The 23696-nt window shown below is 39.1% G+C and overlaps 1 protein-coding gene across 2 annotated transcripts; it reads right to left on the bottom strand.

Annotated features, from left to right (window-relative positions):
- Nucleotides 1-5045: 5045 nt before the first annotated feature.
- On the bottom strand, nt 5046-21385 carry MBIP (MAP3K12 binding inhibitory protein 1). Of its 2 annotated transcripts, none has more exons than XM_075753970.1 (9): nt 21187-21385; nt 16643-16762; nt 14693-14914; nt 14500-14596; nt 12971-13036; nt 11158-11310; nt 8569-8666; nt 7191-7229; nt 5046-6000 (listed from the first exon to the last, which is right to left on the bottom strand). In XM_075753970.1, exons 1-9 carry the CDS (start codon nt 21316-21318, stop codon nt 5893-5895), a joined length of 1035 nt encoding a protein of 344 aa, XP_075610085.1. In that variant the 5' UTR covers nt 21319-21385; the 3' UTR covers nt 5046-5892. The 2 variants fall into 2 exon arrangements, with proteins under 2 accessions (XP_075610085.1, XP_075610084.1); XM_075753969.1 differs by having other exon boundaries at nt 5046-6003; nt 21187-21384.
- Nucleotides 21386-23696: the final 2311 nt, after the last annotated feature.

The raw sequence follows: 23696 nt of genomic DNA, 5'->3' as shown, positions 1-23696 counted from the left end.
TTGCCATGCTTTGAGATAAAAGCAATTGTGAGAGGATTGATTATATGGGTTCATGTTATAGCACAGCAGAAATCAGTGTAGAGAGATTCCTACGGCTGCAGAAGCCTGAAGTACTCGGCAAGTCTCCAGCAGGAAAGGTTAGGACCAACGCTTGCTTTTATGGGGAAAGGGAGAAGGTATGTGTAAGGGAAACTTTCTGGAGACTTTTTCTCCCCTTTTTTTCCTCTTCAAAGCCCCCTCCCCATGTCCTCATTCAGGAGAGGATGGTTCAGCACGCGTAGGAAATGTTTTGTTTGTTCTCACTGGTGCAAATGATTTGTAAACTCATCAATCAAAATAGTCAAAATACTGAATAAAAATATCTACTTCTTCCAATAATGTATTTTTGGCCTTCTAGGGTTAAAATTTCTCAGTGGTGTTGTAAGGTCATAATTAAAACAAAAAAGATAACTTATGATGTATTTAAAAAAATATTAAATACAGCACTGATCACAATACATTGGGTGGAATGGTGAATGGTTTGAGTTTCCTAAATTACTGATATTACCTGCTGATACGAGGGCTGTTCAAAAGGGCACTTCACTTTTGGGTTTATTTATTAAAATCCTGCACTCAACTGTAAGAAATTAGCCTCCTAGAGATGAATCGCTCCTTACTCAGGGGATCTTGAAGCAAAGAAACGGATTGTGCACACATTGCAGAACTGCACAGTAACACAAGCTCCGATGTTTTACTACTTCTCTCATGCAAGGTACTAAACAGCAGTGTGAAGCATTCCTAAGGGAGACAAATGTTCTTGGCTTAAAAGTGATGCTCTTAGACATCTTCCTCAGATAATTAATGCCAAATTTATGGTGCTGTAAGATTATTTTTTTTTATCTTGTAACTGGAAGCCCTTAATACCTGAGGTGAAGTGTGAAGCACAGGCTCTTGGACTCTAGCAAAACCTTGAGAGAGCTCTACATTAGCTCTCAGGTAAGCATAAATAAGACAACAGAATGTCTCACTTATCTGTTACATTTTATGTATTGCAGCTGGGATATAAGTGTGTCTTGACTTCTTGCAGCAGAAGCCAAACTATCCTTTCAAATCTTGGTTGGCTACAGAGATTTTAAGCATTTCCTTCAAAGTGTGCATCCTGAAAACATCAGGACAGAAGAGATGCAGCTCAGCCAAGAGCCTTGGCAGCCTGGAATGCTTTGCAATCTCTCTCCAGCAGGACATGCTGTGGTCATTCTCTCTTTTTCCAGCCAGCTTACAGCAGAAGAAGCTTGTTGGTGTTGATAATGTGGAATGGCTGTATGTCAGAAAAATGGTAAACCTTCTCTGGGTAAGTTAATTAAGCAATGTTATTCATAATTACATGTCATTTTAATATATAGAGATTGGACATGTGTGGGAAATGTTCACAGAAGTTCATCTGAACCTTGTGATATACTATCCTGCAATGGGTTGCAGTTATGTTCAACACGAGTTCCTCAACAGGGAAACCTTCTATACAAAGTTACCATTGCATAACCCAAGTGCGGTTTTGGCTACTTTTGGCTACTACAAGTATGGTAGTTCTAAAAGAGAATCAGTTTCCATCCTCTTGTGTGACTCCAGTAATGAAGCCCAGAATCCAGCTATGTAATTCTTGCATGACTGATGTCAATAGCATTTCCACTACTGACTGTGGTGGGGAAAAGTGGAGCTGGGACACCCTCTCCAATGTCCATATCTTGAAGGAGAAATGGATTTCTAACAAACACCACACTTGCTTGTGAGCCTAATTTAATGAAGAATCTGCTCTGCATTTATAATTTTTACTGCAGTGTGCCATCTCATGGACTGAGATACCATCTTGCAGGAAAACCAGCAGCAATAGTTGTCCCAAATTGTTTGCAAATTGAAGAGCTCTGGACTGACAGCCAGGCAGAATGCTTGTTGCTGTACAATAGTTGTTGTTCTCGCTATGCTTCAGGTGCTTCCCCAAAAGCGCTGGTGGCCTTTCACAGGCAAATCTTTAACCTTAATGGGATTATGCTGGAGGATAGTAAACTGGATCACTTAACCTATAAAAATGCTTCTGTATAGTTTTGTCTATTCAGTAAATTATTTTCTGGAGTGAGCGTGCACATCCAAACTATTCCTTTGTCCAGTTCAGATTCAAACCTGGCCTTTTGCTGACTGAGAAATGTTGCTGTGGTAGCAGCAGCAGCCACAGCAGTGCTTCTCATTACACTGGAATTTGTACTTGCCCAGCTGTGTTCTTTCCTCTTAGAGCATGATGGAGGACTGTTTTGTTCTACTCCTTCCCCCAAATTCACTGAACATCAGCATGGTTCTGCTAGAGCTCTAATACCAAAGAAAGGCAGCCAGTAATGCTGGGCTAAACTTACTGAATTCCCACTTCTGTCTGAAATCTCTGACTCAAGAGTCTTTATCTGAATAACCGCGTCATTTCCTTGCAATGCTCAGGCCATTGTACCTCTCTGCAAAACAAATGTAGAGGCTTAGTCAAGCCTGGGATCATCAACTGGAAGAGCTGCTTCCTTCTAGTGCCTTAAGCCCTAGCTGATCATCACTGAGTGCTCTCAGTATTCATATGAGGTGGTTTGGTGTTTTGTTGTTAGAAAATCTGCCTTCTTGTAATGAAAAAGGTCCTTTTTGGAACACCATTCCCCTTTTGTGTCTTGCCGTTCTTCTAGGACTCTTACCTTAAAATGGCTTTAATACAGTTAATTCCTTTTCATGTTTTAAGGGTATACTGCCATGTTACATTGGGTTGGGTGAAGTGTTTAATGCCAAGCTGCCTCTTGCAAAAGATTTTAGGTAACAGCACTGAGAATACATAAGAGACATCAGACATGTGAGAAATACCAATGCTGGGAAATGGAGGCAGCCTTTCTGGATGCCAGGAGCAGCCTGAGAGGAAAACCATTCTATGAGGGAAGGTATCCTCAGCGTTATATTGTACTGCTAGCTCTAGTTGGAAGGGAAAGAAAACATGGTGTTTAACAAAGAAATAAAATTCTGTTCTTATGAACACTTTGCATCCTTTTGGAGGAAAGGGAGGGTAGATCAGCCCAACATTGGTAAAAAGGTCTTGGTCAAAGTGTTGAGACATGACAAAAGTCAATGTACCCTCTGCTTTTGCTTCATTTGTGGTTACCTTGCAGGCTTCCTCGGCTCCTGCAGCCCCACCTATCAGCACTGTAGTGTTTCAGGTGCAGGGGAAAAAGAGCTTAACTGGTAATCTGGAAAATGATAGATGTCTGTTCCAGATCCCCTTTATTATGTGGGTGGAGAGCATTGGGTAGCACATCTCTTACTGCAGAAATAGTCCTTATAGTGGAAGTCAGTTGTAGAAGGTAAAGCCCAAAGAGGCAAAAAGCAAGGATCAACTAGTAAGACCAGTGGTGTTAAATACAGGAACAGTGTCCTGCTTCCCCATTCCTCTATGCATAAAAGTCATACAGCAGAGGAAGGGAAACTTCCAACAGCGGGGCAGCCATCTGAAATCTGCAACCACTTTTAATGTGCAACTCACAGCAGAGAATATCTTTCCAATGAATTTTTATAGGCCATGCACACTGGCATTAAGCATACAAGAAATTATCAACTTGAAACCAAAGAATGGCAAAGGTCTAATAACCAAGCAAGATGAATACCTTGACATTTTTTCAAGTGTATCTATCATCTGTAGCATTTATTTGATAAAGTATATAGGGCTAATAAATTACCATCCAGAGTACTTCTGCTGTTGTGTCCTCAGCTATTGTCTTGTTAGAATGCATCTTCATTATGATTTCAACCCTTAACTGCTATGTTGCTGCCATCTTGAGAAAGAGGAGAAGAATCATCCCATGGCAAGAGATCTTTCAAGTAGCAAGCAATTCACTACAGAAAAAGCCACTTTGAAACTGCTAATGCAGTCTTTTTGTAACCAGTCTCCTTTGAGGAAATCACCAGTGTTCACAATTCATTCCAAGAACTGACCCCAGATGAGGATTAAGCATTATTTTTTCTGTTTGTATATGTATACCTATGCACTTGTTTTAATGTAAACTAACAACAAATAATTTAATATTAGATAAATATTTCAGACCTAGGTATGTGCCACAGGTTAGTATCTTCTAGGGTTTCACTCCAGACTTTTTCAGAGAAAACAGCATAGTGCAAATGTAGTAGACTTGGCCAGCATGTCCCACCAGTACTTGAATTATCATGCACAGGAGTACAGGCTACTGCTTTATAAAAGCAGTGGTCATCCTTCCTGTCCTCAGTTGTAACAGCCACCTCCCACCACTCTTTCAAGTACTACTGTGTGAAGTATGTGGTGCTAGGTCCAATTATATCCACATGGTGCTCTTGAGCTATCGCTCTTGGGACACAGTACAAAAAAACAGTTTTGTAGATAGAAAGTAAAGCTTATCTACTTGAGGTAAAAGTTGCAGCTTACTATGCTGCTTCACCAAAATACCCCTCATAATATGAGGTGTTAAGATTTTCAACAATGGCAATGGTTCATATAACAAAAGTCATCTCTGTGTAGGATACTGTACTCATATGTAGCATACAATCTGAGTAACGGGCCTACACAATGGCAGGCCATAGTCTTCAACTGCAAAAGTACCTCTTTGTATCCAATGTTATATTTGGGGCACTCATGACTGCTTGGGTCAATCTCTTCCTGGGTGGACACTAAGCATTTGAACAGGTAACTACCATACTGTCATCCTTCCCAGAGCCAGGACCAGAGCTCAGGCAGCTTTGCCTCCCACCTCTGCTGGTTCACCTTCAGAGAAAGCATTACGTGCAGTTGCTACAATAAATGTTAGTCTAGATAAGAACATGGAATCACAGAAAATGCCTACTATTTTCAAAGTGCAAGACTGTGTCCAGTCAGTACTGTTCATAGCATCTGTCACAGGGACTGATACAGGGACATCAACAGTATGACTGCTGTAAGCAGAGCAGTTAACATAGGAGACTCCCTCTGTAACAGCTACTTTTTTTTCTAAACTGGAATAAAGACAGAGACAACAAAGAAACTAAAGAACTGGTATAAATAGAAAATGGTTTATTTAAAACAACAAAATCACACTTCAGTGTGTGGCCAAAGGTCTGACTTTAAATTAAACTACGTACCCAGCATCCATGCTTCAGAAGTCATGTAAGCATGCATATGGAAGAAGGGAAGCTGGTGCCTGCTGGCATTCTCCTCAAAACCTCCCCTGGAGTGGTCTTTAGAATATATTAAGTTTGTTAGCAAGGTATAAAGTTTTAATTCCTACAGGACACTGAGGAAGTAAAGAACAGGTGTCTCTATTTACACATATTAGTATTTCTATAACCATCTTTCAAACAGAAATGCAATTTGCTGCATTTCTAACAGCTGTGGAAACAGTGACAAATACAGAAAAAATGCAGGTAAGCATGCATACTGCAAGAGTTTTGTAATTTATTTTTTTCCTAAGACAGTTTACTTATGAGTAAGTATTTCATTTTATTTCACAAGTCTATGCAAACTGCTTACATGAAAAGTATTCAAAAGACAACCCTTTCAAATACTCAGTCATCAAGAATTACATGTGAAATGTAGCTTTTGTATGCAGGTTAAGACTTTCCACATACAAACAATGCTGCGATCCTCCTTTATAACAGAAGGGAATGAATTATTAGAATGCTATTCCTAAAACATTCTTCATTTTAAAATAACTTTCATTATTATGACTGTTTTTAAACAAGTTCTTCTGAAAGCAAGCTTTCAAGATCATCCAAAAGGCGCTTACATGCATGCTTTGTTTTCATTGCTAAAGTCATCCCGAGTGAACACTACTCAGGTCTATGGTTTAGGTGTGTGTAAAGCCAGATGAGGATTCTGAAAAAAAATTTTTTTTTTTTTTTTTATCGAAGAAGCCACTCAGCCTCCTTGGACTTGCTTTCTTTTGTTTTCCTCAGTAATGCCTGTTTTATAGCATTGATCTTTTCATCAAGTTCAGCCAATGAATAGTTCTGCTAAAAGAACAAAATAAAAACCACAATCATTTACATCTTATAATTGCTAGAGAAGTGGCCTAGCACTTGATACTTGAGGTCACTGCATATTGCACTAAATGATAGAAATACTTTTGCAGAATTGTCTGAATCTAGTCTATGGCTATTTAAACTTGAAAGAAAAAAAATATGCAAACTTAGAACAAACTGACAGTCCTAATCATAGATCAATATATCCATGCGCTACTTCCATTAGATGCTTGTTTAACCTGTTCATAAAAAAAACCCATAAATCCTTTGATGGTAAAACACTGGACAAGACTATCTAGATCTTGTAGAACCTGGGTTTACAACTGAAGTGGGTTTTGCATATTGCCCAACATCAATCCCCTCTGTGCCCACTTAACCTGACAATTTTTTTGATCTCTTCTTATGAAAAGAACTGGTCATCATCCTTTTTCTAAAAATATGGAAGATTTTTTCTAGTGTAAACAAGTCTATTTCCTCAAGTCTCAGATGGCCCATATCCTGTTCTAAGCATTCTCCCCAGTCTATCTGTCTCCAAGTGTGACGGCTGGTAGCAGACAGTGTTCCAACTATGGTCTCACTTGCACTTATAAGAAATTCTCTTACACCGATGAGAAATTCTCTCTTGTAGCCTAAGGTACACTGTTAATGTGTCCCTTATGTGATGGTGGTGTGAAAACAGGAAGTCTTACTGACTTAGGTTAATATCTGCTGTAATGTCAGGTCTTTCTGCAACACTTTTGCTGAGCCAGCCATTTCTACTTTTATTGTCTCTTTATAAACAAATAAAGCAAATTAAAAAAAAAAAAAAACAACAAACCAACCCCAACAAAAAAAAAAAACACAAGCCACAAAACAAAACCAGGAGCTGTTACTAGGAGGCCGATCAGAATTCACAAATTGCTTGTTACCCCTAGCTTGATTAACATCATTACAGAATTACTCTATTCTATCATCCTCCTAACTGGTGAAAACACTAACAAACCTACCCCAGTAGAGACTCTTAGAACATTGTGACACCCAATAACCTACTTTCTGCTTCCCACCCTTTCTTTGCCAGCAAACTATACAATACTGATGCAGCTACTTCTGAGAAGTTAGGTATTTGCTTTGTAGAACTTTAGATTACTTTTCACTCAAAACATCCTAAACTAAGGTAAACAAAAGTTAACAGCACTTACGTGGGGAGGTTGAACCTTTCTCCTCTTGCCAGAACAGCTCTAAAGAAAAGACATAATAAAAACAGATGTAATGTTGCACTGACAGAGGACCACAAGTAATTCTGTAACAGCATTGACAAGAGTTTTTAAAGTACAGAAAGAACAGTGACTGCCGTTCCACAGATTAAAGAAATCTTTTTATAATTAAGTGTACTTTGGATCACGAGAAATACTACTGGAGAGCTGTCAGAAGCTGCTGAAGCTTCTCCATGCTTGGCAGCCACAAACTATCAACTTAACCGAAGCTTTCTTCAGACAAAACCAAGATCAATATCCAGCTTTTGAAACTGTCAATATTTTTCTCCCTAAAATTTTCCTGTATCCACACCAATATTTATGCAAAACTTTGGGGAAAAAAAAATACTAATTACTGCACAACTCTACTATTGCAACCATCACAAATTTCTTCCAGATTCCCATTCTGAAGAAGATCCTAAAGCACTTTCCGTGGAAATTTGAGCTTATGAAAGTATATGTTTTAACTTCTGGTTTTAACAACTTGAAAGGACTTTATTGGTCTCCAACACAAAAAAAACAAAACAAAAATTTATAATAACATTATTGACTTTTAAATGCTGACTCTGGCTGGTCTCAAGGGAGAAGATAGATACAAATTAAAAGATGATCAACAGTAAAAGAAGCATTCTTACTGTTACATGGAAAAGAAGGAAGAGCAAGATAACAGACAAGAAATTTCTATTGCCAAGCAGAGCCTGACGCAGTAACAACTAATATTCTCTTTGTCCTAATCTCCTTTGGTGAATGAAGGATAAGGTCTACTATTCAAAATGAGACAGAAGTCTGCCTGAAAACTAGCAATAAAGAAATCTAAGTCACAGAATCACATGAAACAATTTTTAAAGGGTTTGCTCTCTCATCCTATTGGAACAGTTATTTCACATAGTTGATCTTTAGCAATCATCTCATGTACATAAGCCCAAGGGATTTCAGCTGATTTAATCCATTAATGATTTGTTTCGAGATCAAAACTTTACTCAATTTTCTTGTCATTAGAAACACTTCAGATTTTAAGGCAGGGGGGGGGGGGGGGGGGCAAATCCAACCTCTATAATACATTTCTTACATATTAGTTAAGCTCGGGTGGTTGCAATTTTTTCCCCCCCAACAAATACTATTTTCTTTCAAATGAGAAAGTAGGTAGAAACATGAACTTATATAGATGGTCCACAAGAAATGTAACCATTACGCTAAGCCAGAGTTGTCTACCAAAAGCGTCTGCCCTCTAACTCCTTAGGCTTTTGCCTCCACGTCAAAGATTTAAGCACAAAAGTCCCAAATGCATTTAGGCATGCTAGAAGAAGTTGAGAGAATTTCTTACTACAGATTGAAAATATTCAGGAGACAGTCCTTCCAGCTCAAGGATTTTATCTTCAAGCTTCTTAATTCTCTGATAAATGTCTCTTGGTACAGGACCACCTAAATACACCAGTACAAATACAAAGAAATCAGAAAAGTACTTGAATAACTTTTTAAACTAAAGATTGCAAGTTTTACAGGAGAATTCTTCAAGTCCAGCCATCAACCAGTAGCTGAAACAAAATGAGTGGATGGGATAATAAAAATGAAGCGTAATTGATATGATTCAGGATAAAACCCGATTGATAAGCCAGTGCGGTCAGTGAAAGCAACAGACAACTTTATGCAGGTGACTGAAACATGTCTAACAAGGTCCCTGGAACAACTAATGATCACTCTTACAATACATTGGTCACACACCAAATGTTACCACTTCAAAACTGACAGTAGCATCAGGAGGGAGCAGATGGTTTGGCAGACCACACATGAATTCAGCACTGATATCAAAGATTGTTCTGAAGGAAACCTATCTCCGCTGAGCATCAGAGGTTACAGGACACGTGTGAGTTGCGCTTGACAAAGAACAGTGTTTGGCTGGTCATAGATGGGATAAGCAGGGTGAGGTTGTGTGTGGGGAATGGAATAACAGACCTTTGGGGAAAAAAAACCCAAAAAACAACCAACAAAACAACCCCACCCCTACCAAAAAAAGCCCAAACAAAAAACCGCAACAAAACCCACAAACACCACAAAAACAACTGCAACAAAAAAACCACCCACCTCAACCCATCTTCTGTTTGCAACTATGCTACAGCAGCTTGGGCTTCTTTCCCCATGTAAGAACAAAACTGATCAAAAGATCAGCTTTAGAGAGCATCTTATTTATGCTACACAGTATTCTATAAACTGAAATCAGTGTTTATCACAACTAACTACTGGCTATCCCAAACAAAATAATAGTCTGGTTCTTAACAGTAGTAACAACCAAAGCCTTAGCAAACTTTCATTTCTCTTGTCACCTATTCCCATTTCTTTCTAGGTCTGTCAGATAAGACAATTCTATACCACAAACTACTGAAATAAGCATTAATGGGGTTTTTTGCCATTCACCTATTTCCTCACTTCAGAAAGACAATCTTGCAGGTAGCTTCACTCTTTCAGTTCTGCTCTCTACTCATCACTCAGCAACTACTAATTAAATCATCTAACCTCTCTTCTTAACATTGCTGTCTCAATGTAAAGGGAAAGGAGCAGCACTAGCACTAGAAGAAGCTGTTCTGAAAAACAGCAGGTGAGTCAAGAACAACTCTTTCAGTCATCAGAAACAAAAACCTGGTGAGCAGGTAGCTGAGGCAGGTTATCCGCTCAGATGAATACTTTTTGCACAGCTGCTGGGGTAAGTAACAAATGATCTTGGACCTTCCACAGGAATACTGATTTGGACAGGAGTTGAGCTGGAACTGCACACTTCCTCTTCCTCTATAGTGTAGTTTAGCTGACCCGTTCCCTCAAACAAAATTGTCACCTATTATAGGCACAACCTCAAAGCAAGGGCCCCTCCTTAGCTATCTCCAATCATCCCTGATACACCTAAACTCGCAAAGCCACTACATGTTGTCACCTTAATGCTGGCCAGCTACTTGCAAATTCTACTTCCATGCACAAAAACCACCTTATTTTTGAGACAGCTGTACAGCTAAGCATCAAGCTCTGACTGCTGTCTCAACATTATCCAGGAGTATTCTACTCTCCTTGCGGCCAGACGACTTTGATCCAGTATGCATTCACAGGAATCTAGTTTAGTCAATGTTGACCATATTCTTAGAGAACGGATTGGTATCTATTCAGTATTCAGAAGACAAAAAAACCCCATCAGTGTGTGTCAGCAGCGTGATGTGTAGAACATTCACTTTATTAGGTGAAGATCTTGTCTTCTGTTTTGAAAACATTTTTCAGGAAAAATACAGATTCCTCCTTGATTTGTATTCTAGAAAACAGGGGCTCGGGTGAGGAAAACAACTACTTTTTAAAAGTCAGTAGCCTGGTGGCTATGGCATTTGTTTTGGTGAAAGGTGTAGACTCATGTTTGCATGGCGAAAGGGAAGTATTGACACAAGCTTCCCACAATCTGGGAAATAAGCTACTCTACTGTATTTCAAGAATCATCCACCTTTAGGAAAAGGTTTCAGGTTGTCTTTTGGGTTTATCCTATCCGCAGCCCACAGGATGTCCATGAAGCAGGACTGAGTCCTAAACTCAGCTTTTCCTGTTCAGTGGGTCAAGGCAGAAGAATTCCACTGCCTATAGAGAACCCCTACCTCCAAATATTCTAGATTGTTTAAAATCCCATTCTGAAGTGCCTCTCTCTCTTGCCACCACATCAAGTGTGGATTCGCTAACTCAGCATCCTAATTTGGGCATAAATCTGGGTACCATTTTGTGCATAAGAATCTAAACATTAGATTATAGTACTTGGGGTGACTAAACCCTTCAGTGGCTCTACCCAGTTTTTAGAGTCACAGTTTTTATAGACCTGCCCAATTTTACTACAGTAATGATAACTGCAGTACAAACTGGCATGCTGATGTCAAAATTAAAACATGATACAAACCTGTTTGTAACCGTAAGTGTGCTTCAATGTTTTGTAATCTCTCCTCAACAGCTTGGTTTCCACAATCATGAATGGGTACATTGGCTTTGTGACTAGACCCATGTGCTCCTTCAGATCTAGTCTGAGGTCCATATGTATTTACTACCCTAGAAACTAGGTAAAGAGAACACAAATTTAACATATATGCACATGAAAGACAAACTACATCTAATTAAAACAATTAAAAAAATAAAATACGAAAACCTATCTTAAATCAATTTCACACCAGTCTCTCATGTGAAGGGTCCCACACACATTAAGATCAAAGGTTCAAGTAAAAGTAGTTTCCTATTTTTGCATGAATAACTAAACTAAACAAAACCCTAGGACTTTACATATGCAAAGTAAAAGAATTACTCATACATTCACATAGAATGGCAGTATCAAGAATTTGTCATCAGCTGCTGATAAATAGTAGAAAACCCGGTATCTATGTCAGCAGTTGCATATGTGAGCTGCTGTGAATGCAAAGAAGAGGCCAAACCTAATATTACAGGAAGCAACATAAATACATGAAGATGAGGGGATGTATACAATTAAAAGAACTGCTACAGATCTCAACAAGGAAGTTCTAATTTTTGTTATTCAGGTAAGAGCTTTAATGACTCTTCAGCTGCTTCTGGGTCTATCTTTCCCCCCTGCCAAACCATGTCTTCATCAGAAGATTTTGATCACTTCTCTTAAGTCACGGTCACTTCCCAAGTCCGTCCCGATAGGACTACTGCAGTGTACTGCAGATGTAAAGACTATGTTGGCAACTCCAGACACTGAAGCGTACACCTTACTCAATACTTCATGGAGGCCACGTGTTACATTCTTGCTTCAGTTTATGCTGGTTTTACTTCCAATTCCTTTCAAAGTGTTATTCACGTTTCAGTTATGAACTGTTCGGGTTTTAGTCACTTGAAGTGCAAAATTTTCTTTTTTTCCTGTAATATGCTAGCATCCAAGTTACAAACTAGCATTCAGTTTAAAAAAGTGACTACTGAAAAGGGTTCTTAGTAAAAGCATCTAAACTCAAACTCACTTCCTCATCTCCCTCTTAGCTCACCACCCTTTAATGCTTATACCTATCATGTGCTTACAGTATTATTTTGAATTCTAGAATTTAGAATAATGAATTGGCTTCTACAATCAGTATCAAGTGGATAACTGAATACTACTACTCTCAAAAATAGAAGAAAGGATTACTTTTAGTCTCATTTTGGAGACTTTGTTTTTAAACAAAGTAACTTGTGTACACCTAGAGAGCAGTAGATGGACAAGCAATCTTTTATACATAACTTCTGTTGGAGGAGTGGTGGTAAGGTTGGTCTCTAGCTTCTCAGTTCCCATAAATCTACGTCTCAGAATTTCCACTGTGTCCCAAAACTATTTTCTAATTCAATGTACTTGCACAGACTAACAAAAACCAGAAGATAATTTTAATTAATCTCAATTCCTCAACTGGACTGCTGGCTTCACCTTAGAAGAAAAATCAATAATTGCTCAGTTTCTCTGTCCTCCTTTATCTTCTGCATCTTTCCTTTCAGACAATGAGAATAGGCTCCTTTATTTTGGTCTTTAGTGCATAACCATCAGCGTAATGAAGCAGTTATGGGATTGAAAACCTCAGAGAAGTAAGCAAAGATGTAAGAGTATTCACTAGAGTCAAAAATCAATACATTAAATTTGCATTTTTTAAGCATTGTATAAAAAGTTTTTAAGTCAAAAATTCATCAGTGCTGTTCTATCTGGACACTCTTAATAAAAGGGTATTAAAATCCTTGCTTACCCTTTATATGGCTTTTAAATCCAGGATAGGGTGTGAAAATTGCATCTGTTCTGGCACAGCTATTTTCTAAATAAATAATAATAATATAAAAAAGTAAGGTCCTAATTATGTATTAGTAATTAAAAATATTCTAACCATCATCAGCTTTGAGACTTTTAACAAATCTAATTAATTTTTTTCATACAATAAAACATCAGAAATACTTCATTCAGTCTATAAACACTTGTTCACTAATAGTTTCACACACTTGCATGGACCTACTGGTTTTAATTGGGTAAGTCACTTATATAAATGTATGCACACATGTATATAAAAGTTTATTGGATCAGGATCAAATTTCTTCCAATTTACATTTAATTTGTTCTTATATTTCACTGTGTTTCTCTAACTTCTTTCTTTCTTCCTGTACAGAAGTCTTTTCCCTGCTTACCACTGCTATTCTGTTTTTATGTCCTTTTTTGAAACTGCTCTCCTCCTATTTTTAGACTGGTCTAGTTTACTCATCAGCATTCTTTTCTCACCTTCCTGCATTATTCTGATGCCTGTGACTTCTTTATTTTGTTTAACCATAAAAACGTGCAGTACAGACCATCTTAGTTTATTCTAATGTTTATATTTTAATCTCTGTTCATATACACCAATGCTTTGCACATATTTTATTATGCCTGAACATAGAAAGGAAGGTCTTATCATCATTTATTCTGTACGTAATTAACAATTTTAGGAATCAGTATTTTACTATCTAGTATATTCTACTAGACTTTAGGTGTCGTTTTCATTCCAACTAATATTCAAGGAGTTAAACTCTCTTATGGAACAATAAGCTTTAATCTCTAAAAGCATAAATACATCACAGAGACAACGCACATCTGGGTTCACAGATACTTAGAAAATGTCTCTGTAATATTTATGTATACAAAAGTGTCTTCACTTTTAAGACACGTTTGGTTACACAGTTACTGATTGTGCTAATGGGATCCAGCCTACCAGATGGATTTATGATTGTTTGGTTATAAATACAGCCAATTGTGCCAGTTGGTGCATTAAAACCACCAATAGCATGAGTAATGTTGAAAGGAAAAAGTTATTCTAAGTAGCTAGTCATTCAAATTCATTGCAAAAATACTTTTTTGTAATTTAACTAGCATTAAAATAACTTAAATTTGAATAATATGCAGTTCACAAGACATTTCTGAATTATAATTCTGTTGATTTTGGAAGGAACTTCTAGCTAAAACACTGAGAAGAATAGTTACAAAATAATCTGATTTAAGATCACAGTTTTTCAAATGAACACAGTAATAGCTATAATCTTTCTGTATGGGATGCATTAAACATTGGCATCCAGTGACTACTCTCTTTTTTTGTCTATCTGACAACATCTGCAATGCACATGCAAGATCTTCACTTTCAAAGTTACTCTTAGAATAAAGTTCTGTTTTAAATACAGAATAGTGCTTTTGAAAAATAAAAAAATAAAAATAAAAAAACAAATTGCTATGAAGATTAAAGTCTGGCTAGCCAGTTACCTTGATTACAATCAATAACATTGCAAAATTCCCTGACATTATTTTCATTGATCTCAGCTTGTTTCCTCTCGATGAAGGCTGATATCCGCCTGTCAATCTGCAGGTAATAAACATGATGGTATATATCTATTTCATTCTTTAAATTTAAAATTTAGAAAGGTCTTTTTTTTCTAAATTTAAGTAAATCACTTACTTCTGCTTTTCCAGCTTTTATTTGGACCACCTCTGGATCAAAATTAATGTGAGCATCCTTCAGATCTCCCAAGTCATAGCTTGCATACTTTTCTTCAGTCTGACAGTTACCATCATAAACATCTAAACTTGTTTCACAAGTTTGGCCTTCTGTTTTACCTGCAGGTTCAACATGGCCTATATTTTCCTCTTTAATCAATGACTGGAGTTTTTCTAAAAGAGGCTGAACAAAGAAAACAGTATGTTAGGGTTAAAAAAAAAAAAAAGCCAAAACATCCCAAAAACAAAAAGCAGAGAGTCAAGTACTATTACAATTTCTAAAACAGACCAACTGAAATAATTTTAGAAATTACAACATCTGTCTCTGTTGGAACACAGCAATGAAATAAAATTAAAAAAAGGAAAAAAAAAGCTATAGTTTCAAATACCATGCACACCACAATTCTGGCCTTTTCGACCTGTGCCTTTTAGAAGTTTGCATAGGAAAACTCACAAATTTCTGCAAAAATCTGCCTGCTACTCATCTGTTACCACCTAAATCAAAGCTTCAGTCGTTGGCACCAATACCACGTAATTAACATGTCATTCAAATGCCTACTCAGAACAGTAAGGCTTAGTATTTTTCCTCCTTAACATGAAAGCCAATGCTTTCACACTGCAAAGCCTTTACTTTATCACCACAGCACTACATTCTCCACTTGAAACTGCAGTTGCCCAAGTGAATGAGAGAACACAGACATGAAATACATAGGCGTTATCCTGAACACATGCTTTTCTTGACACGGTTGATTATCTACTTAGGTCATGAAATTAAATGAGAGAATGCACTGACATTTGTAGCAGCAAAATAAATGCTTGTTATTCTACTGCAATAACTCTTACACAAGATATAGTAACGAAACCTCACTACATATATAGTCACACCTTTTTTAATTTTTATGTTTCAGCTAGTCTGAATTTCGCTGCTTAATTTCCCTCTAGAAATTATTTTTTTAAAGACAACATTATTTTTACCAGTTACATTTCCTGAAAAGGAATCAAATTCCTACTTGCAGTGTTCTTACAGTTTGATGTAATTTTTACTTGCTTTTATCTTGCATATTTTCTCTTTTTGTTTATCACACAAAGATTTGGTGGATGTCTGGAAAACATGGTCTTTCTTTCACCTACAGACAAGCAAATACAGGAACTTCCTTTTTCACCATCTCAGTACTACACACTTGAAATAATTCATTGACTAGCTGAAGCAAAAAAAAGGTATTAAAATCCCCACCTTTTACAGATGAACTATCAAGGTCAAACCACTGTTCAGTTACCAGCTGACAAAGTGCTCGCCCTCCCTGCCACACAACTTAATTACATATACTTTTGGCAGGGTTGGAAAGTTTCAAATAGTTAAAAGAAATGCCAGTAATGGTGACTGGCTACTTGGCAAGATGAGACATTAATGTCAAAGAAATTACTCTTAAAAAAAAAAAAAAAACTACGCTGAAAATATATTTAATTGCAGTAAGACACTCCAGGATGTGTCATGCTGGGATAATGCCACTTCTTGAACCACTGAAAGCACTCCATGAGCCTCAAAACTCACCCAACGCATGGAATCATTATCATAGCATGACACACACCTGCCGTGTCTTATTGCTTAATTATAACCCACCATAGATGGAAATGTATCACATTTACAATGCAAGTCTAGAAATCAATGAGGCTGCATTTATTCAGCCTGCTCACCTACAGTGGCTATTCCCAACACTAACCTAAAAAATCCGTAAGTGTGAGTACCTATGAAACACAGGGGAATCCCAAGCGTATAATACTTTTGCATTCTATTTTGCTGGACATAGCAATATAAAATCAAAACAACTGAAATTTTACAGTTTAGATGATGTAACTACATTCAGTTGTTGATCACTTTTGTCAAGTCGAATGTGTCCAATGGAATATTTACCTGCAAACATAAAATATGCTGCTGAAGTGCACTAAAGAGTAAGGTTGGCTGAAGCGCTGATGTGCTTCGAAGCTTGCTCCAATCGATTACAACTTTCACGATATCGTCTCCAACGTTAAGCTTCAAGAGGGCAAAACAAACACCACAAAAATTACGTTGTTATGTTGTATTAACATCACAAAAGTACACAAGACTTCTACAGGACAACAATTATGCTCAATGTCAAACCTTTCCTTATAAAAATGGGGTCTGTATGAGATTAACTGTAATTCAAGCAGCTGTCATTTTCAAAGTAAGCTAGTATTTGTAGAACATATTCAAAAATTAAAAATTCCTTACTACCTCATCACACTTTCATTGTATTAATTTGATCTTTACCTCTAGGCAATTCTCAATTCAATTAGCTATCATACCAAAAACATACTGTTCATGTTAATCATTCAAATCTTTTCTTTTAACAAATGATAGAACCACCAGTATGAACAAACATGCACCCAGGATGGCAGTCTCCTCTAATTGCATGTATTTTCTTCTGAGATTCGCAAGGTTATCTATGCGTGTATGACCAAGGTCTTGATACTGCACCATGCCACATTCTTGAAATTTTTACTTGCTGCTAATACAAAGGAGGTTTTATATTAAAAATAACAGTGTTTAAAAAAAAAAATTAAAAAATCTCAAGGTTAAACTCTGGACTACACAGCATCACTATCAAACCCATTTCCAAATCACACTATCTCCCTTTCTATGCATCCAGATCAAAATAACAATTGTCATAGTCTATTCTCTTCGCCAAGGCATTGCAATATTTAACTCCCAGAGTAATAAAGAGAAACACACATAGTGAATCTGAAGTTTTATTTAAAGGAACTATGCACCTTCTGTAAGCTAAAAATAAGTTTTCCATTTCTAATACAAACTTGATTGTTAATAATCACTAATGAACTACACACTTTGACACCCACCTTCGTCATTTTTGTTACATTAAAGCTCTTCTCAAGATCTTGAAGCAATGAGCACTTTCATTTCCCAAAGCGAAGTAGGTTGCTCTCCAACCAAACAACCCATAACTGATCCCCCAAGTTCTAAATACAGGTAAAACTCCTGTTTAAAATCAAGAGCACCTGTAGGTGCTCTCTTTGAGACACAGAATTCCCAAGTCATGTGCATATTTGTATGTCTACATCTCACTCCTTCCCGTTGTTTGGTTGGTTTGGGTATTGTTTCAGTGTTTTGTTTGGCTTTTTTTCAAAAGGAAAAAAAGAGACCTCAAGCAGATGACAAAAGTGACCTTTAACATGTAGTCTAAAGATAGCTAACTTCTAAAGGCATCACATATTATGGGCAAGAACACAGAATGCATATGCACTTGTTTCCTGAATCCACCGCACAGTGTATGAGGAAACAAGGAGAACTAAACACAAGAATGTCTCAATCACTCCGAAGGCAAAGCAGTGAATACTAAGTTGTTCTACATTAGTTTTAAACCCCAGCATTATCACAATTTTGTATGTAGAGAACTGTAAGCCTGAGCCTTCCTTCTTTAAGCAGACAACAGCCTTGTTATATTCAGTGTTAGATTCCAAATTACATTGCAAAGGAGATGGTCTGACTAAAGTATATAATGTATTTTAGAGAGTTTTCTCACAAACTGTTATTCCTGTTTAGTACTTAAACTAATGTAGGAAAAGTAATGTTTTAGGAAATATGAGTTTTGAAGACCTTAGAAAATTGAGAATGTATTAATAATTTAGTAAGAATATAATTTAAGAATTAAACCACTGTGCATATGTGATCATCTGAAGCACATAGCTCTTCCAAAAGTTTCTAGAGTAACATCTGCCACACGCTACATTACAGTGCACTGACAGTGTAAAAAAGGTGTAGATGTAAGTCTTGTAGTGAAACAAAATAGAACAACTGCAATTTCCTAATAAGCCTCCTTTTACAAAAAGAATCAGCTGATATGTGTCTTCATATCTTCGTGTGTGACTCCTGCCCAGGTGGTTCAATGTACAAAACCAGTAGCTTCGGACTTAGAATAATTTAAGGGCAAGTGACACTTTAAAGTCATGGATGTTGGTTTTAAATATAAGTAAAGAATAAACCCCTCCCGCATCCAAACATGTTTCTAGTACAACAGAATTAGTTTTCTCTGTGTTTCACATACTTCTACCTATAAGAACTGTGACAAGCAGGTTTATAAATTCTGTGATTTGGTAACTTCAAAGCTTTCATATATTTACAAGCCCACAGCTTATTCTGTAGCAATTTACAGGGTCGTAAGTCATTTTAGCCCTTTGAAATTGTTTTATGAAAGACAGTAACCGTTGCTCAGGGCTTAAAGAACTTTTCACGATCAGTCATATTGGTTTTAAAAGTTGTTAAACCCAGATGTCCTCCCAGTCACTGTGCTGCAAGTGATTGCTCTAGTAAAAAAATTCCTGTGCCAGAAATATTCCTGTTTACAGTCCAACCTGCTAGCATAAATCCAACTTAAACTACTACAATGGATCACAAACTGTGACAGCTAACAATCTGGCACATGTTCACTCATCTCTATAGAAGAGAAATGAGGAATCAGTAGTTTAAGTCAAAAACGCAAGATAGATTGCTACTGATTCTAAGTCAGTAAGGTGGTAAAACACCACAGTTAAAATCTACCAGAACTCAAGGGCTGGCAGACAAGAGTGTAACTGAACAACTGGAGACCATAATGACTGAGCAATTAAAAGGGCCTTCTCAGCTAAGATGGAGCAACCAGACTACTGCTTATAGTTCAGTGCAGTGCACAGTAAAATGGGTTTGTTGTCATAGAAAGAATACACTCCAAACACCAGCAAAGACAATTTTACTCTACACCATAACTACTGTAACTCTACTGAGGGATGTAGCAACTCTAAACTGGTCACTTGGAATTGTCTATGCACATCCAAACATTGTGAAAAATCACTAAGTTCTCTTCAGAGACATACTAGACACAGCATAACTAGAACAAACTCTGGAGAACAAGTAACCTACTGAAGACGAGAGAGAAACTAGACTGTTTAATGTAGTTTTGAAAACAATTCATTAAACTTGTGATGAGTACTCTAGTTAAGAGCTTAGGAAACATTTCCTTTATTCATCCTTATGTTTTTCAGAAACACAAAAGTTCAACTTTTCACTCATGCTTACACTGTAAGAACAACAGTATGAATGACAATATCGCATCTGGGCAGTCACTAGTTCTTCATTGATTACATTTAGAATTTTCACCAAGAAGAATTATGGGATATGTCATCCTCAATACTAGACAGTTTTCCTGTCTCAGTAATCCTGTGAAGGTGTATGATCAAGTTGTTTAGCACAGCACTCCTGTTCAAAAGCTAGGGTAGTTTTTAATCACTTTAGAGATAGGAAAAACAATACTCTTATCAGACAGTGCCTGAATTTTCAGGCCCTTACTTCTGGATGACTTTTGTTTGAAAAAGGAGACAATTACTAGCAGACTTCGAGGTAAGAAGCAATTACAATACACAATTCTATTCAGATGAGAGGTGAAGTGCTCTAAAAAATAATTTCACATCAGTCAGAAGCTACTACTAAACTGCCTTTCTATCTAACAGAGCCCATTTCTGAGTATTTTTGTGACATAAACATATATTAAGTTATATTATCTCCTGCAGATATCACTCATCATCTGGTCCCAAACCTTCAAAACTGCTGTCTAATTTCAGAAACAAGAGTGTACTTCTGCTGCCTTCACAGAACTACATATATGCTTCCACAGTGGAAAAGGAATTAATCTGTAAATTATTTAAGGTAATAATTAAGTTGTTACTAAAACCTTCTCCTGATAAGGGCCTCCCACCACTACCGTAACATCTGTTAAATAATTCATAGCCACCATTAAACCTAAAGTAGGTGTTTCACCTTAAGTACCACAAAGCAAAGCTGCTTTAAAAATTCTGACCCACTGAGATGCACTGTGTTTCACAGTATGTTATTACCAAGGCAAGGCAAACTTCAAGCTCCTGATCATTTATTTTGACTTAATGCACAGTAATCTCTTAGTAGCTTTTCAATTCAGAATCATTATTAAAATACAGCAATTAGACAGACTGCAGTTTCTCATGAGTAAGATCATCCCTCAGACTACCAAGTGACATGAGACACCTCGTCACTAAGGGGCAAAGGCACTGCCAGGACCATGAGATGCTGAAACGGCAGCAGCAGGGCACGCACCCTGGGGGTGCCCAGGCCCGGAGGGATGCGGTCGGTACCGCCAGCCCCCAGCCCTGACAGGGGTTTCACCGCTCCCGCTGGCAGGCGCGAACAACCTCCAGAAGCGAGGCCGCTCCCTTGTTTGTGGCACGCTTCTTTTCTCCCTGGCGCCGTGCTTTATCCCTGGAGCTCAGAATGGCCCCGCAGGCCGGGGAGAAGCAGGAGCACGCCCTGCCCTGGCCGGGCACCGAGGTGAGGCGATGTGGGCGCGGCGTGGGGCCCACGGCGCACGGGCCAGCCCTGCCCCGGGCCTCCCCCTCCACCCGCCCCGCACTCACCTGCCCCGCCAGCCCGGCCAAGGAGCGCAGGGCGCTGCTCGCCACCTCCGAGGCCGCAGGGTCGGCGCCGATCTCCGGAGCGTTGCCGCCAGGCTGGAGCGGGCTGGGCGCTGCCGCCGCGGCCGCCGCCATGACACCAGGCCAAGCCGCGGCCGCCAGCGACGTCCCCGCCGTCGCTCCGCGATGACGAACCCCTCGGGTGGCCGTGCCCGCCGGTCCCGCCTCTGCGGCTGATGGACAGGCGCGACAGCCTATCGCGAACTGCGCTCTCGAGGCCGGCGCAGCGCGCGAGGAGCGGCTCGCCCTGTGGGCTCCGGCTTCCTTTGCCGGGCAGGGGAGGCCCGCGTTACCGGCAGCGCTGGGCGGGGCGGCGCCTCCGGGCGCCTCCCGGCTCCTCCCGGGCTCCTCGGTCTGGCTGCCCTGCTCGGCTGGGGGCTGCTTTGGCCCCACGCGTAGGAGCGGCGGCTCGGGGCAGTTTCTCGGCTGTGGCAGCTGGGCCCGGGGTGGGGAGGCAGCCTCAGGCCTGACTGTCCAGGCCAGGCTCTGCCCGTCCCCCTCTGGCCCGCTCGGTGTTCGTGCTGTGGTGTGTGGAGGACACCACCAGCGTGATGAGCGGCCCTATTGCCCACACCTAAGGATACATCTTAGCTTTTGCTCCTTTCTCAGACCTCTGGGACCCTGAAGCTTTTCTCAGCTCAGGTCCGTTGCAGCAGTCGGGTGAAAGACCGACTCAGTGGCCACAGTCACAGTGTGTTGGCCCAGGGGTGGAGGCCTGCCTCTGTGTGCACCTTTGGTACCACCAGGCTTTGAACCCTGGACTGCAGCAGCTCCTGTGGGGCATCCTCCCCTTGCAAGGTCACCTTGCCCCCTCACTGTTTTCTTTGCCTCCTGGCTCCTTCCTGTCCTCCAGCAGCCTCCACAGAGCTGTCTGCATGGGCACCTGGCAGGCATGCTGACAGGAGTGCCTCCACTGAGTGCTCATTCATGGAGGGAAGGAAAACGTGTATTAATATTTAAGTATATCAGATTACTGGACTTGTTTCAGCTGTGCTTTTCTGGTTATACCTTCACTTTTTTACATTCATACATGCTTCTCTTCAAAGCCTTGACTCTTCTGGTTACAGCAAGGTTGTTTTCATCAGACCACAAGGAGTGAGTTTGTCAGAGTACTCTCATGATGGAGCTTGCAAGACTGTAATTCCTCTAAGACAGTCTACTTGATTTCTTTCCTAGGACAGTAGAAATGCTGACAAAGATTTTCTACCTGATGTTTTGTAAGCTTCATACATGTTCCTGTTCCCTCCTCCCCAATATTTTTTATTCCATTGGGAAATGGTGATTGCTATTGTATATACAAATGGTAAAACATTCTTAAATAAAAGTGTTAGAATGGCAACTTACTTGACTGATATTGATGCCTCTAAAGTATCCAGATAAAACTTACCTGAATTTAGTGAATATAAATCCCACTAAACTGCAGACATAGTATTCTGTGTCTCCATTCGGCAACCAACTTAAATATTTGAGGAGACTCAAGTAGAGAAAGTCCTGCTCAGTTCCAGAGGAAAATTAGTTACAAAAAGGACTTCAGTGCTAATGATTAGAAATACACTTCATGGAGACTTGTGTTTTGGAAGAATGTCTTATCTAAGGTGACCTAGATGGCATTTGGCTGGATTTGGAAGATGGGAACCACTCTTTGGATTCAGAAATGCCTACTGCAAAATATGTTCCTGACTTGGAAGCTCGGAAATGTAGAGAAATTTACTTAGTTCCTGCAAATATATTGTTACTGTCAAATGGCAATGTCTTGAACACGTACCCAGAACATGATAGTCAGTTATGAATGGTAAGAAAGATTGTGAAATTTTATTTTGCAGTTCTGTCCAACAATGCTAATTCCAGCTAATGGTCAAGGACTCGCTGCTTCTTCCTGCCCTGCCTCTTGCAGTTTTATCTCTGGACAGGCAGTTGAAACAACTCTGCAAAATGTAATCATCTCATTACATCAAACCATGAAGCTTTCAAGAATAAAGGAAAACACAATCTCCCTTCCTCCACCAGCACTATAACATGGAATAAACATGGAAGTAATTTGCTGGCCAGAATAGAATATGGAGCACAGATGTCACACCCTGGCATTGATTGTTGCAGGTCAGTGTCAGCGGAGGCAATTTGCCCTGACTGAATCTCCAATGACCTGCAAAGATAGATCAAGCCCAGGCATTTGAACCAAGTTTTAACTTCAAGTGATGAATGCTCAGCTACTTGATAAATTCCACTTCTGAAAAATGCCGCCTTCCTGGAATGATGGAGCGGGTATATGCCTACTTTAGCAATGGCTGGATGTAGCTTTATTAGTTGAGAGACCTGATATCTTTCCTTCGTATTTGGGCATGTTACCTTTACCTCTAGCAAGAGATTGGTTTGGGATACAAAACATTTCAAATTAAAAATAAAGAGATAAGCACATAAAGATCAGAAAGATACTGCATGTTGTCTTACGCATG

This window comes from Balearica regulorum, chromosome 5, assembly GCF_011004875.1.
Source record: "Balearica regulorum gibbericeps isolate bBalReg1 chromosome 5, bBalReg1.pri, whole genome shotgun sequence".
NCBI classification, from domain to species: domain Eukaryota; kingdom Metazoa; phylum Chordata; class Aves; order Gruiformes; family Gruidae; genus Balearica; species Balearica regulorum.
The sequence above is the reverse complement of the archived record's forward strand: the minus strand, read 5'-3'. Positions and strand labels throughout refer to the sequence as shown.

Coding starts and splice junctions, on each gene's coding strand:
- MBIP (XM_075753969.1), bottom strand. CDS start 21,318: ATGGCGGCGGCCGCGGCGGCAGCGCCCAGCCCGCTCCAGCCTGGCGGC. Junction 11,311..12,970: donor ATTTAAAAGCCATATAAAGG/GTAAGCAAGGAT, acceptor CTCTTTACCTAG/TTTCTAGGGTAGTAAATACA. Junction 7,230..8,568: donor CTGAATATTTTCAATCTGTA/GTAAGAAATTCT, acceptor TCTTTTCTTTAG/AGCTGTTCTGGCAAGAGGAG.